Source organism: Syngnathus floridae, chromosome 2 (genome assembly GCF_059516105.1).
Source record: "Syngnathus floridae isolate MCC-2025c chromosome 2, RoL_Sflo_1.0, whole genome shotgun sequence".
In the NCBI taxonomy this organism is placed as follows: Eukaryota; Metazoa; Chordata; class Actinopteri; order Syngnathiformes; family Syngnathidae; genus Syngnathus; species Syngnathus floridae.
This window is the reverse complement of record NC_142414.1, coordinates 21181508-21197393: the sequence shown is the minus strand read 5'-3', so window position 1 is coordinate 21197393 and position 15886 is coordinate 21181508. Positions and strand designations below refer to the sequence as shown.

General features: G+C 39.0%; 1 protein-coding gene and 1 non-coding gene across 2 annotated transcripts; one reads left to right on the top strand and one right to left on the bottom strand.

Moving 5' to 3' along the window:
- Positions 1-592: 592 nt before the first annotated feature.
- trnaq-uug (transfer RNA glutamine (anticodon UUG)) lies at positions 593-664 on the top strand. The gene has a single exon. It is a non-coding gene; the product is annotated as a tRNA-Gln (tRNA).
- Positions 665-785: 121 nt separating this feature from the next.
- Positions 786-15763, bottom strand: calcrl2 (calcitonin receptor-like 2). The gene is made up of 13 exons (XM_088369263.1): positions 15609-15763; positions 7031-7088; positions 6474-6633; positions 5525-5632; positions 5337-5449; positions 5131-5222; positions 4410-4539; positions 4154-4307; positions 3659-3719; positions 3285-3351; positions 2865-3083; positions 2555-2596; positions 786-1821 (listed from the first exon to the last, which is right to left on the bottom strand). Exons 1-13 carry the CDS (start codon positions 15680-15682, stop codon positions 1543-1545), a joined length of 1557 nt encoding a protein of 518 aa, XP_088225389.1. The 5' UTR covers positions 15683-15763; the 3' UTR covers positions 786-1542.
- Between the last annotated feature and the right edge of the window lie 123 nt (positions 15764-15886).

Sequence of the window (15886 nt, the reverse complement as noted above, 5' to 3'; positions counted from 1 at the left end):
AAAATATGATGTGATAATTTACCGCCCCCACACGGCAATAGTTAGTCATCACAAGCAGTGGCGCTTTATCGTTCAGGATGGGGCGAGTGAAAAGTTGTTCCAAAACGGTTCCATCCAAAACCGGAAGCCAAAGTAGTTTACACAAGGGCGATCCACTCTGGGTTTTTAAAGGAACTTAGTAACAGTTGTTTTGTTGAGTTGTCCTAAGTGGCACATAAAACATGTGTACTGCTGTTTGCATTGCATTACACGATCACGGGTTGGTTTTAAAGACTTTTATATCGTCTTCACGAGTTCACGACATGGTCGTGTTTCTGAATTCCTTGGGGCCTTTAAAGACGTCATGCGGAAGTTATGTATGAGTTATGAGTGATAAATGGGAAAGCGAGTTGGGCGCGCCGGAGCGTCGAATGTAATCGTTTTCGTCGTGTTTCAAATGTTGACGTAACTAATGCACTCCGGCTACGTAATAGCCGAAAAGGCATGTTCAAGGGATAATTTAGTTGTTTGATATAGTTTAAAAGTAAACATTCAACAAACCAGATTTTTTTATATATTTATAATCCTGTGTTTAAACACAATTGCCCCATCTGGTCCCATGGTGTAATGGTTAGCACTCTGGACTTTGAATCCAGCGATCCGAGTTCAAATCTCGGTGGGACCTCACCCTTTTTATAGCATTTCAAGAATGTTACCCCTCACTTGTACTGCTGCATGTTACTTGGATTTAATATTCTGAAGAATGTGGTCGATATTCTGAATAATAAGATTCACAGTAGACCAAGTAGTTCCTTAAATATATGCGACCTATGGAGTTTTTATTTCTCTCAACTAGTCCACCCATCCATCCATGAAATGAGAAATAAATCAAAGATTCTACAGCCACATATTGTACATTAACTTAATATAAGTACTACAAAATAATATACATTGTGTATTTAACAGTGTATACATGTGCGTAAACCGAAGCTGTTATCACAAAATGTATGCTTGTTTTGCAAGTGCTCTAATAATAGGTAGGACTACCGTTTATGGACAATTAGGCGCGCCAAAATATTAGGCGCAATATCAATGAACGAGTCTATTTTTATGCAATTATACATTTCATTCATAATTCATTCATATTATAAACCGCAATATCTTTCTGAAGTATTGTGTGTCAAATCGATTATTCGGATTATGTATTTGATAGATTATGATAGCCATTATGCTAGATTTGGGCTGGGTATTGTGTGCTTTTGTTCGCTGTGCAATTTACACGGGTGTTGATTCAAGTGGAGCTGAGGAGGGGCTCCGATAGTAAAAAAAGAAAAAGGTTTGAAGAAAAAGGTGCTGCTAATTAGATGCGATTAGATGCTTGGAATAAATAGCAAGGAATTTGAATTACAGACGACGAACTGAAAAGCGGACTTCCATACATGGGGCACGCGGGAGAAAAATCAAAGGACTTTAAATGCGTTTCATGGTCCAAAAATAATACAGGATACATTTTTTTTTCTTAAACAAAAAACAAACAAACAAATAGATACCCCGTCAACTATGTCACATTTCAGTGAGGTGCGGTTTGTTGAGCACATCCACCTCCCCATTGGTGCACTCCACACTTCTCCCTGGCTGCCTCCCGGACAGGAAGCCAGCGTCCTCGCCGCTTTTCCAATGCGTATTAGGCTGTTCCATGCTGGCGGTGGCGCGACTGGTCTCTGTAATTGATGAGTTGTGGTGGTAGCTGAAGTGGCTGTTGCTAACGGGGGTCTCTCCCCAGCCCGTCTTACCCCACGCCGATTTCCACTGGGCCCATTTCCTCTGCAGTGCCGTTTGGGCCTTATGGTGACAACAAAACGGTGGTGACACTCAAAATTCAATAATAACAATAATAAAAATCAAAATAAAAAGGCATTTAAACAGACAATTGCGAGTCAAGTTGCTTGACGAGCAGAGGTATGACCTCAAGGATATTGTGTATTGTAGTTTCAAGCATGGTGCACTTTATTTGCTTCGGCAGATGTCCAAATTGTTCATTGAAATCATATCCATCCATCCATTCTGTTCTATACCGCTTGTCCCCACGGGGGTCGCGGGTGTGCTGGAGCCTATCCCAGTAGTCATCGGGCAGTAGGCCGGGGACACCCTGAACCGGTTGCCAGCCAATCGCAGGGCACACCGAGACAAACAACCATCTGCACTCGCACTCACACCTAGGGGCAATTTGGAGTGCTCAATCGGCCTACCAAGCATGTTTTTGGAATGTTGGAGGAAAATGGAGTGCCCCGAGAAAGCCCACGTGGGCACGGGGAGAACATGCAAACAGGGAGGATCATAAGTGGAATCGAACCAGCATCCTCCTAGCTGTGAGGCGGACGTGCTAACCAGTGCAACACCGAGCCGAGAAATCAAATAAAACTGACAAGTTAGCATGACCACATAATGGTCCAATTGTTTTCACCGAAGACCACAAGAATGAAGACATTGATGTTCATCCCACAAAAATCAATATACTCGAAAAAGAGCGAGAGTCCAACTAATGCCGACTTTGTGTCTTGTATTGTGAACATACCTCACTATTGCAGAAACACAATATAATTGCCACCAGGAGTCCCTGTAAAATAAAAGGATCAACATGAAGAATAGCGACAATTTACATAGTGGCTCTGAAGTACATGATGTAAAAGACATCATAAATCAACAATAAAGCTGAAGTTAATGCTCGGGTTAGAGAAAGAATTTTGAAGACCTTCTCCCTAATAATCTCAGCAGTAACCCAAATAGCGGCAGTGAGAAGTAAATAATACACACTAAAAAAATACTATTAGATTTTTCTTTTTTAATTTTCACTTTTGAAATGGCAAAGGTTTTATGGTTCTTACCTGGAAATGACAGAAGATATTTATAAAGAAATCATATATGGCCCGGCTGATGCGCCCTTCTGGCCTCCAGGGAACAAGAATGAACTGGACTCCGAGCAGAGGGACAAGGATAAGCGTGGCTCTCACGGCCTTCATGTAGGTTGTGGACTCGGCACAGTGGGTCTCTTTAAGTTTGGTGATCAGAACCCGCAAAATGTTCAGGAGGAAGAACAAGTTTACCTGCATATAGACGAAAGGTGGATGAGCGAGGAATTAGTACGATATTATAGTGCTCAGTTTTGAGTGACACTATCAGAGGTATATCAATTCAACATGTTAACCACAATTAGTTGCAGCATTGGATCTCTTTGCAGCTTAACAGAATGTCCATGTGTACCTAATCAAGTATCTGCTGAGAGGATACTGTAATCAATTGCTCACCAGCAGCGCTGCTTGGATGGGTCCATGAATGATGTAAAGCAGGTAAGTGTTTGAGTTGATCCAACACCTGAGACGCATACAGAATTAGTTAATCGTTCCACAATAAGGCACTGCAACGGGGGTTGACCTAACCTTTAATCCGCTTCAATGCTAAGGATACTTTCACTTAATCCTAAACGCTAAAACAAAGACATCCTAACCTATTGACTTCACCCTAACCTCATCATGAACCCTAAACCGAAGTGTCATTCCAAAATAAAGTCCCAATCCAAAAACCTAACCTAATCCTGATACCTAACCTGCTATTAATCCCAACGCACACATACATGACCTCATTCATAACCCATGATGACATCATTACCCTGGTCACTTACTTATCATTAAAGAAGAGCCCACGAGCAACAGCATAGGTGATGGCAGGAATGATGGGAAAGCCTGACGATAGACACACATCAGACTTCTCTTCCAGTATGCACATCAAAATAGTCATTAAGTACACTTTTACAGTTGGAAAGGCAATAGGAAGAAGTAAAAAAATATTACATTCTACCCCTTGTTCTATGACTACTGTATTTTGTATCAATACAATGACAGCTTATTCATATAATGTATCCCATGCAAACGAAAAAAAATACCCGTTTACACTCACATCGAATTGCATTGGGTTAAATGATTTTAATCAAAAATGTAATCAGTATAACCCCCCCCCCCTTTTTATTTTAAATCAAAAGTACTAGAGATCTTGGTAACCGGTTATCGGTGAGTACTCAGTGAGTACCGGTATCAGTCTGTAAACAAGTGGTAGCCAGCGATTTTAGACATGTACTACAAAGTCCATCTAATGACGTGATGATGTTGACAGTACTTACCCCACCCCAAGACATAGTACCAGAAGAGCTTCTGCTCTCCGACAAAGACGGCCACGATAATGAGCGTGTGAAGGTAGATGCCCTCGCACAGCATCCAGAAGTAGTTTGAGGTCAATGTGTATTGGGTGAGCACAGCCAACACTTTACAGCTCATCTACCAGGGGAGAAGGTGTGAATTCTAATACTAAAATCACCACAAACAATTTGTGCCGACTCAAGTCAATGTTTTTTCATTAATACGGTGTGGTGAACTCACAGGGTTGCTTGTGTTTATGGCCTGGTTGTTGGCGACTGTCAGCGAGAGCCACATGATGGTTACAATCGAGTTGAAAATGAAGGAGAGGAACATGTTCTTATGGAGGGAGATTCTCTGGCAGCTAAGACTCCTGAAAAAAAGGCAAAGGTGTAACATTCTTAATAATGGGTGTATTCAAATTCTGTAGATATACACATTTTTCATTCCCCCAATTTTTTTTGTTTATACAGTGGATCCTCGACTGATGAACAATGCATTCTACATTTTCATTCATTCCCATTCCCCTAGTTTCCTATTGGAAAAAGAAATATTGTGGAAATAGAAATACATCTGTGTGTCAAATCATTGCAATCGTAATTATTATACCACCAGCTATGGTCCCTGAAGAGTTTATTTACTCGGATTTCAATGTCTTTTGACAACATTAACCTGACAAATAAAATGGCTTGCAGATGACTGGATATTGAAAAAAATGCATCAAAGGTGCGAGGACACTGGCGTCTATGTCGCCGCTGTAAAAATACAGATTGCCAAGCATCAACATCTGTCATTTGTTAGCTTTTCAAAAGCCACTCAGAGAGTAAAAACATACACATGGCTAAGACATGAATTCAGCAAACAGCCCCAGCTAAGCAGGGCTTCTGAACAAAGTTGGGTCACCTGGAGGTAAACAACAAAACACAAATTCGCACTGACTTTGAAAGGACTCAAATCCACTCACTTGAAATAAGAGAAGATGACAAGGCAGATGATGAGGGAGACAATGGAGAGGCCATGTCCCACCATGGCCAGGTAGTACAGACTGATGGCAAACTGTACAAAACAAGTAAACACCACCTCAATTGGAGTTATTTTCAGACAAGCTTCCCAATAGCTTTTCCTTACAGTTTTTCATTGTACCCCTAAGAAAGAGTGTATTATGTTCACCTTGAGTTTGTCCTTAGTGTAGAACTGACATTGTGTGTAGTTGGACCACACTCTGTTGCTGTCTGGGTGGTGGAACCACTGTCCATCAGGGTTACAAACTTTGGTAACTTTTTCTGTTGAACAAGATGGTACAATTGACTTTGCAGGATTGAATAATTGGTTTTGTATTGACCTTGTCCTGGCCTTACCAGCAGGGTCAAAATCGTGGAAGTATTCAGGGCACATCTGTATGACCGTCCCTGGAGACGAATCCCCCCAACACAGCCAGCCGTCCCATGTGCGGTTGCAGTAATTACCTGCAGGGAGCAGTAGATACAAGAAATATGAGGCCTGGAAAACACATAGGGTTTCTCCACTCTAATGGAATGAAACAAAAGGAATACTACAACCAATGAGAATATAACAATGGTTAATTGTTTGAAATCTGCCACGAATGTTGTAAAGTTCACTTCAATGTTTGAAGCCTTGACCTCAGAGTACCTCACACAAGGTAGGCGCAAATGACTGAAATGGTGGATGATTGGATATGGTAATTTGTGAGCATGATTTGAAATATGGAAACTCAATTGTTACAGTGAATAGAGAGCTAACAAATGCATGCGGCAGAATCATGCAGATAGATAAGAATTTAAACGTTTAAAACTCCCTGTCATATAAAGTAACTCTGCAAAATACTGTCGATCGTATTGTCCAACAATAGCCGGAAGCCCGGTAGTAGCAAGCTGCCAAGCAGCATGTTGGGAAACCAATCACGAAATACTATTTCAAAGGCGGATTAGAAGCAAGCAGCTGTAAAAAGCAGCTCCACCAGACAAAGGCCAAGTTTCCTTTCTTTCATACTCACATCCTCTTTCTTTGCAGCAACCGCAGTACAGTATGTACGTATCTCTGAATGAATTACGAAAGCACCAAAACACAAAAGGCCGTCTGAGGGGAATGAGAGATGACTCTGTGTACTTTGAAATGACACATGCGGCCACTTTGCTTTCTCTTTTCATTGTTTGGCCGACCTCAGTCTGTCAGATGCTGGTCGACCCCTGATTTGTTTAGAATTTTCCCATTGTGAATATAAAGAATATAAATACATTGTAGAGACATTTTTACATTCTTATCCAACAAGTTAAAAAAACACATCACCTTCTTCTGCTCGTGGTGGATCGTGGATTATCTTCAGGTAGCACTCGAACTGCGCAGCCAGGATCTGGTGACGCGTCGTTCCAAGGACTGTTGATATGTTGCCCAAATTCTCTTGCTGGTCATCCGCAGTCATGTATTCCACATCATCGCACCATGTAACCTGGATAATGGTAGTGGTCAAGATTCATTTCAGGAAGATCCACCCTTTCTCAAACAATTCATTTCCAATTTCATCTGACTCACTTAATTGTTGTATCATACAATAAATATTAAAGCGAACCACCACTGAAAATTAATTGTCTTTTATTGTCATCAAAATGTATGCTCACATAGATATACAAGACCAATTCATATTAATTTTTTTGTTTTACAATGATTGCCCCAATATTTTGGATTTCATAGACGTCGTAAGCTGTTGCCTATGAAATTTGCTCCTTTTTTTCTTTTTTTCCAACTACTTTTTTTTCCCCCACTGATTTTAGAAAAAGGCTCCAGACCTCATCAAACAAGGTGAGCGGGCAACAACCACAATCAGTCACTTGGTTTAGTGTACTTACCTCTGAGCCCAGCAACAGTGCAAATATCAGTGAGAGGGTTCTGCTCCGCCACATGTCACTAAAGGAACAACAAAATACATTAGGAGCCATCATGTGTGGTCTTCGCGTTCATGCTTTGTTCATCTATCAAGAAAAGAAGTCATGTGAAATACAAGAGCACAGCAAATTCCCTAGAGATTTTCTGACTATGACTGGTCATCATCTGAGAAAGAACAATTTCGATAGCAGGGTCGCATTTTTAACAACGAGGTCTTTCTTCCGTTGGAGCAGTTTTAAATCCTTAAGGGGAGAAAACAAACACCACATCATTGAATGTTTGGATGACCTGGCCAAAAAGTCAGTGTTTCATTTTGTTGTAAACTGAGTTCATGGCTGATTGTCCTTACTGTTTCCTGTAAATACATCTTTCAAGAAAAAAAAAGTATCTTTTGAGAAAACCATAATTGTGGGAATGTGACCTATGTACACCAAAACCTTAAAGGTCAAGGTCAAGCGCAATCTGTTCTTGGACACTGGTCGGCCAGGTTTACTCCAGTTTTTTCCAACAGTAGAATGGAAATTACGGGCGTGGCAAAAATGAATCACAATTTGTTTGTGCATTTACTGTACTGTTATTTTGAAATAATGTAATTAATCATTTTAAATCTGATTAATCGAGTAATCGACAAAATAATTGATAGCTTAATGATTATTCAAATAATCGTGAGAAGCACTAATAAATAATCTAATTAATCATTTTAAATCTGATTAATTGAGTAATCAACAAAATAATTGACAGCTCAACGATTATTCATGTAATCGTGAGAAGCACTAACAGCCCTATTGAAGGAGAATCCACATTTACAGTATTGACAAGTTAATTCAACCGTAGACTTTTTTTTTTTTTTTTTTAACTTTAAGTCTTGCTTTTTTTTCCATTATTTTACTTGTCCAAATTCATCACACTTCATTCTTCCATGCAGGAATTCTGACTCATCTACACAAGTTGTACATACATACTTATAATTGTGGATTTCTTTTTCCAAATTTGTTGTTGATCAGCTATTTTTTAAGAATTCGGGGGGTTTAAAAAGTCCCTTGTAGACATGCAGATACACCTTGTTAATCAAGAATGAAGAACGCCTTGTACGTTACATAAACAGCTGCCAGTGGGAATGTATTGTTCCAATTAAAACTCATAATGTCAAACACACTCAAGCATTGTTCCTAGCAAACATTCTGACCATAATTGTACCATGGCCAAGTACTTTGTATTGTGGGGGGCTCCTTAGGAAATAATTCCCTTTAATGGGAAGACGGCCTGTGTTTGGAGCAAGACAGACAGACGGCTGATGTCTTCCAAGCATTCCTTTAAAGGAGCACATTTTTGTACTTCCAATGTTTAGACTGTGAGTTACTGTCAAATAGAATGTGTTATACTTCAGGGAACCACTGGTAGACATGTCACTGAGCAACACAGTTTTCGTAATACAAAACAAAAACATGTTGAGAAGTATGAATACATGATGGCTAGTTTGCAGTTCTGCTCAGCGTGCCAGAATATGAATCCCAAACTTGCTGAAGTTAATAATGACAATTTACTCGATCTGACTAGTACTGCGTTGAAGTGAGATGAAATACATTATAGCAGTTGGTAGCACAAAGAAGTTTTTACCTGTTGCAGTTTTGGCAAATAATATGGAAAATGGTTGACACCACAAAAAATTGAATGGAAATGTTCCACAGAAACAGAGCTTCAGGCAATCGACAGTTACTGGCAGATTTTGTCATAATAAAGTGGAGTAAATCGCTTCTACACGCTCTTGTTGTTCCCTTGGTTGTGAAGAGAAGAATGTGTGAGGGGAATAAAAACACAGTAGTAGTCACCATCTTTTCTTACCTGTGATCGTTAAGAATGCTTAGATGACCCATTACGACACACATTTTTCACATTTTAATATTAGTTTTACAGTTGTAATATAGCTAATACGTCGCTTAGAAAGTGTTGATACAATATTTTTTTTTTTTAACCATGGCAAAGATGGTTTATATTTCCATTATTTCCTATGGGGAGGGGGCGTCTGTTTTTATTGCTCCAGTGGGGTTTTAAATGCTAACCATTGTGTATTTGTTTAAGAAGATATGGACATCCCACATCCTTTAACCCTGCTTTAATAACCTCCACTGCACTCATGAGGTTGCGGGTCATGACGCAGGCTGATGGGAAATCCAAACATTGTTGTTTTGCTTTACCAGATTTAGGATTATTGACACACGCACTGTCTGAAGTAGATGGTATTGTAAGGAAGAAGGCTTCCATGCCCATGTCTCCAGCCATTGCATGACGTTTCACATTTGACAGTCACTTTTATTTATAAAAAAAATATATTTTTTGCATGTTGCCATACATTTTAGCCTTTTACAACTTCACAGTTATGTAAACATCTATGCAGAACGAGACACTTGACATGTTTTTTTTCTTCCCACAGCAACTGCACTTCATTTTAGAAAATCAACACAGACTCAGGATGAGACTCACATGTTGATTTTAAACCCAAGCCAAAATGAATAAATGCATGAATGCAATAATAAATAAATAAATAAATGCACTATATAGCAACATAGAAAACACCTTCAAATAGCACTTCTGTGCAATATTCTCAGTACATAAAAAAAAACCCACACATGTACAATACATCTCACATAATGATGCTGTTTTTCACCTTTTTCTCAACTTCAACAATTTACAGTTTTTATGTCCAAACAGTAGGAGAGTTTATGTACTGTATGACTGAGGACTCTGTAAAAGAAGGATGAAGGTTCTGTAGGACATGATTATCTCCCACTCCGTTATCCTGTAACCACTTCCTCCTTTGACAATCCCATCACCAGGACAAACGTACACACAAACGCACACGCACGCACACGTAAACACACGCACGCACACACACGCACATGCACACACACACACGCACACACACACACACACACACGCACACACACACACACACACACACACACACACACACACACACACACACACACACACACACACACATAAACACTTCTATATAGGCCAACAGGTAAAAATAAACCATTGTTACAAGTATACACAAAGACAAATGGGGAGAATTTTCATCGAGTAGGAGACATTGGTCCATGATACTCAGATGGGTCTCAAATGCACGACACCACTCACATAAGATACGGCTAAATGAGCGAAAAAACAAAAAACGAAACCCAACAACCCTCAGGTAAAGCACATATACTATGTACCTGACAAATGTTCACCACAGAATTGCTTTACGAAAGCAGCACTTCTTGCTACTAACTAATTTGACACCCAAGCACGAGGTAACCCAGACACAGTGAGATGCACTGATAGCTCATGTGATAAGTGGTGTGTGGTAACTTTAACGGCGCTTCAACATGAAAGGTACCATTGGACTTAAACTATTAACTCAACATGAGGATCCTTAAAGTTTTGTGTGGGTCAGATTTTGCATCCTTTTTGCAAAATAAACACACACACACACAAAAACACGCACACACAACCATTGTACCAATCAGAAACAGCCTCAGAGTGCTGGATAGAAACGAGGCTAACAGATATGGTTCCACTGAAAAAGCACAATGCAATTCTCCGCGGTATGGTTTGGATTGTTATCTCCTGATAAGATTTACGTTTTCCCCACGGGTGTGTTAGTGATACCAAAAGAATAGCATGACATCATGGCAGCTACACTAAGTAGAACTTGCCAATGAATTAAACAAAGGTAGTGTGACACAACTATCCACAAATGTTGAACAGAGGAAACTGCTTGTCCGCCTGACACAATTGTACAATCCCTGACCAGCTACACAAATTCTAGTACTGCCTGAGTTGCTGAGAACAGAATGCATGTTTTACAGTTGTAACAAATGCAAAATCTGCCGGACCGAACAAGCTGCTCGAACTTCAGCAAATAGGGTGATTCCTAACATATTTCCTGTTCATCCTAATAATCTTTTGCCTATGGGAAAAATGTGAAAGCTTCAGGGTGACTATTTCAGTAAAATGCATTTAAAGGCAATTTGCCAGAGGACTGTGCAACTTCTGCTGACTTGAGTCATTGTAGTACTTGCAGGAACAACCTCTCCCCAAAAAGAACTATTTATTCAGTTTTTACTGGCTGTTAAGCCTTGAAGTTTGCCAGCAATCTGTTCAGTCATCCTACAACATCTGTTTGATAGAAAATGAATGGTTTTAATGTGAGAAATTTCTTTTCCTTTTAATGGAGTAATTCTCAAGACAATATGATTTTTGTCTTTGCTACATTGCCCCTGGCTAGTCTGCTTCCTGGCTACAGCGCAATGCAATAGTCTGACGGGCTGTGAGTGTGTCCACTATTGTACTTGAGCTGTGACCTGGGTCCTAACCCATCTGAGGGGCTACATCCCAGATTGACATTTGGTTCTCTAAAATTCCAGGTCTTGTATTTTAAAGGCCTTTAAACCTTTTGATAATAATTAAATGACCGTTAAGTATTTAACTTCTAAATTTGCTGTTACAACAAATACCCACTCATGTTTCCCTGACTTTATTTGTCACAAGTCTGTTTCATATAATTATAACAATAATTGAAGGCCTGTTAAGTATTTAACTTCTAAATTTGCTGTTACTACAGAACACTCACCTATGAAGGTTTCCCAGACTATTTGTCACGAGTCTGTTTCATATAATTATACTATATGAATGAAAATGCAATTCAAAAGCTCAATGAAAGACTTGACATAGCTATTTCTCATAATTTATTTCTGGTGCTTCAAAAGAAGCAAAGTACGTGAGAGAAAGTGTTTACTGACCATTGTGGTGAAACAATAACAAATCAGGCCTTTACAGATCTTACCCAATCCACTCTGGAATGCTGGTTGACCACCCAATTTGTTTCGATTTAAAAACAATTTGTCCCAAACTAAATCAACAAAACTAGAATAACAGTCAACTGGGCTGGCTAACGAGTAGCAAAAATATGCGTATAATTGACGCCCACTGAAATGCATCGGAGAGGAATACATGAATACATTCCAACCCCCAAAATGATTCCAAAATGCTGTTATAACACCTTTTCTACAAAAACTGGGGAGACTGGGGCGAAACCAATACCCAGATAAACAAACAAAACAGACTATAAACAAAATACTTTCTAAAACCATTGAAAAAAAATATCCTTTACGATGCAATTTTACGGGGGCAAACCGCGAGAATAAATATTAATATCCAAAACGCTTTATTACTCATATATAACTGCCATACAAATGTAAAATGAAACGACCATTTGTACAAAACAATACAGCTCAGTATTAATTCATAAAACAAACAAAAATAATGTTGCATTGTGCGTCTGAGTTGCTTTGCTATTGCGCCTAATCTAATGAAACACAAGAAAACAATGTGACAACGAAAGGGAACGCCCACAGAGCAAACATTGAGGAAATCCAGCGCACCCAGACAAATATCTCAATTATGGTCAGCATGACACCGAGTTCACCCCTAAACCTACTCCCTTTCCCCTCTTCTAATCACACCGAGGTTATTCCCCAGTTTGCCCCTTGACAAATTCATGCGCTGTCTTGTATTTGTCTTGACTCAAGAGATTCAAGAGTTTTTTATTCCTTCTGGTCACTGCTGATTCCCAAAAGTATCACAAGTATTTGGACAGCTGTTGGATTCCTAGGGATTTCTGAGCTATAATGCAAATTGGGAAGATTGTACAATTGAGGTTCAAGTATTTCTGCAGTTTAAATTTGGTCAATTGATTTGGCTGGACATGATTTGAAACGGAACATTGTGTATATTCAGTACCGTATATGTAAACAGCATAAAGTCAAATAAATTTGTTTGTAAATTTCCAAGACATGCTTGCCCTGAGGCAAATATTTGGAGAACAGATTACTAAAAAGATTTATGCTGCTTTGGAAAACCCAGTAAGCACAGTGACCTCCGTCTTCTTTAAATTTAAGAAGTTCAGAACCAACAGGACTCTTTCCAAAGCTGACCAACCAAAGCAATCAGTGGAGCAGTATCTTAATCAGAGAAGTGACCAAGAAACCATTGCTCATTCTGTCAGATCTCCAGCATTCCTCTGTGGAACGAAGTGAACCCCTCTGCAGCAATCAGGTCTAAGGGTTCTGGTACACGTAAGGATTTTTCAAATCTTAAAACATTTCTTTTATCTATTACAGACCACACAAAAAAGTGAATCCAGCAATGTTGAGAGAAATCCTGGGTGAAAACCTGCTCCAGAGGGCTCCTAACCGCAAACTGAATGAACGGTTCATCTTTCAGGAGGTCAATGACCTTGAGCACAAGTAATTTTTCCATGATGTCATTGTAGCTTGTGTGTAAAATCATGAGGACATTTGAGATAATTCTTGAGGCTGCAATATAAAAATATGAAGGAGAAAACGCACTGTGAAAACATTCTGTCTGCAGGCAGTCATTATAATTTGTGAAAGTAATGATATTGTTATACCACATGTCAGTGTTGCAATATTGTTATTTTAACAGTGTAACAATCGTGTGCTCAAATTACATTACACAAACATTCACTTGAATCTCACATTGCATTAGCATTGTCCTCACCATTTAAAAGCCCCTCCAGATATATCACGATTCAGTAAATGTTACAACAAAGTGTATTTTTTATTTTAACTTTCCGTCAGATACCAGCTGCTATGTGAAGTGAAATTAAATTCCAAGCTCTTAACTTAAATGTCATTGCAAAACTAGTAAATGTCAGTAAATGTTACAACAAAGTGTATTTTTCATTCTAATTTTCCATCAGATACCAGCTGCTATGTGAATTACAAGCTCTTAACTTAAATGTTATTTCAATACTGAAAACTGAAAATACTTATACAAATCCTTGCAATCATTCCTGCCAGCTGTGACATCTCCGTTATCCTCCACTCTAAAATAAGAACACATTTCTTTTCAGCTTAGAGGGGGTAGTTGTGGGGAAATCATGGGGGTCTTGTGTTATGAAACAAGGGTTCGCTCGGGAACAAGTGGGGAACTGGGATCAAAGTAGCAGCCAAAACTTCTATTAATATCCACAGAGCAACTTGGCAAATGCAGTCTGTTCTGCTCCGCCCGAAGTTGCAGTGGGAAGTGGAAGCTTCCCACGAACAAGCGATCTCACGATCCCACATAAAATGCGATTGATTGTAAGGGTGAGGACCTTTGGAAAAGCTGGAAAAAGGGATCACAGTCATCCCAACAGAATGCTAACAACAGCACAGAAAATATTAACTATTGTTTGGCTGCCCCTGTCTAATGAGTTGTTTGTATTCAATACAGAATGTTGAAATTAAAGTGTATAGTACACTCCACAGCCCATCAAAGTGATTTGTTCTTGTCAGCTCTCACTCCTGGTTGGGGCACACATTACGTCAACCCCTAGTTTGTCTTTCTAACAGCTGAGCCGGCGTGATGCCTGCATTGATCTATGGGACATTTTTCAGAGCCCATATTCAACGAGTAATCACACACGTGAATGTGGCAAAGAATTATTAAAAATCCTTTATCTTCTTTGGTATACTCAAATGACATTTCTCATCTGGTCATCATTTCAATGTTACAAACCAATTCAGTTTTGCATAACACACCATAGAGTTGCTGTTAATATGTAATTGAAGACCATTATAAAACCATCATTAAAAGGGGTGTAAGAAAAAACGGTTCAAACTGGATTTTTTTTATTTTAATTGACAAATCAAATCAAAACAATACTTTTGAAAAGTGTTACATTGTTAAATCGTATCGTACACTAAGTATCGAAAACCGCACACCCCTAATCATTACAGTTGTTGTTTTTCAATTCTATAATGTCACTTGGTCGAGTGCGGCTCTTAACCAATGTCAAACATTTAATTGTACATTTGGTCATTCATTATTATTAGTTCCTGGTTAATATAGGTCACAAACATGAGAGGTGCAATTATGATTCCTTCTGTACCACAGTGATAAACTGTGCAAACTAATTGCTTTATCTGCTTTAGGTGGATTTTCACCAAACTTGTTGTAGCAAAACCACAACATACATTATCTTGCTTGACCCAAGTTGTTCTAGTTAGTCAATTAAGAGTTTGCCATTCCTAAGTGTGCAAATTTATCAAGAATGTAAAAAAATCTTGCAACAGAAGCGAATGAATAAAGCAGCTTGGAATGCCACTCAAAGTAATAGTAATCTAAGAAAAACGACAAAGTTCCAAAATTGTCATTTGTGAGAATATGCTACTTCGAATGTAGGCAGTTTAAGATTGAGTTCAACAAGGTTTTAAATTATGTGGCATGGAGCCAGATAATTAATCAAATTGAAATTTATAAAGATAATCGTCTCACTCGCATAATATTCATCCTAAAACAGATCAGGCGCAATTTGAGATGCTCATAATAACATGAAAATTCTACAAATGGACTTTTCAACAAGCATGCGTAGTTCTTTGCGTTGCTGTTGTGCTTCAACTGTGGACAGTTGCTCCTTCCACACATTTAATCAAATCCAATGCAATAAGTTAATCCTAGAATAAAATAAGTTGAATATAGTTTACTTACGTTATGAACGGGCGAGTCGTCAAACGGACTTTTTTTTCCCAAAATACACATCCCCTCCAAGATGACAGTCTCATGCTGCCCTGTGACAACACTGACCAGCCCCAACCAGCACAGCACTCAACAAGGCTCAGGAGCTCTTCGATAATTTCCTGTTAGAACTTTCAGAGTAAATCAGACACTGTAGATGAAATCCAACAAAGATTTTATTGTTTAACTCGTTATTTCTAACTGGTAACATGCCCTTGACCCCAACTTTAAACACAACTTTACGGCAGTAC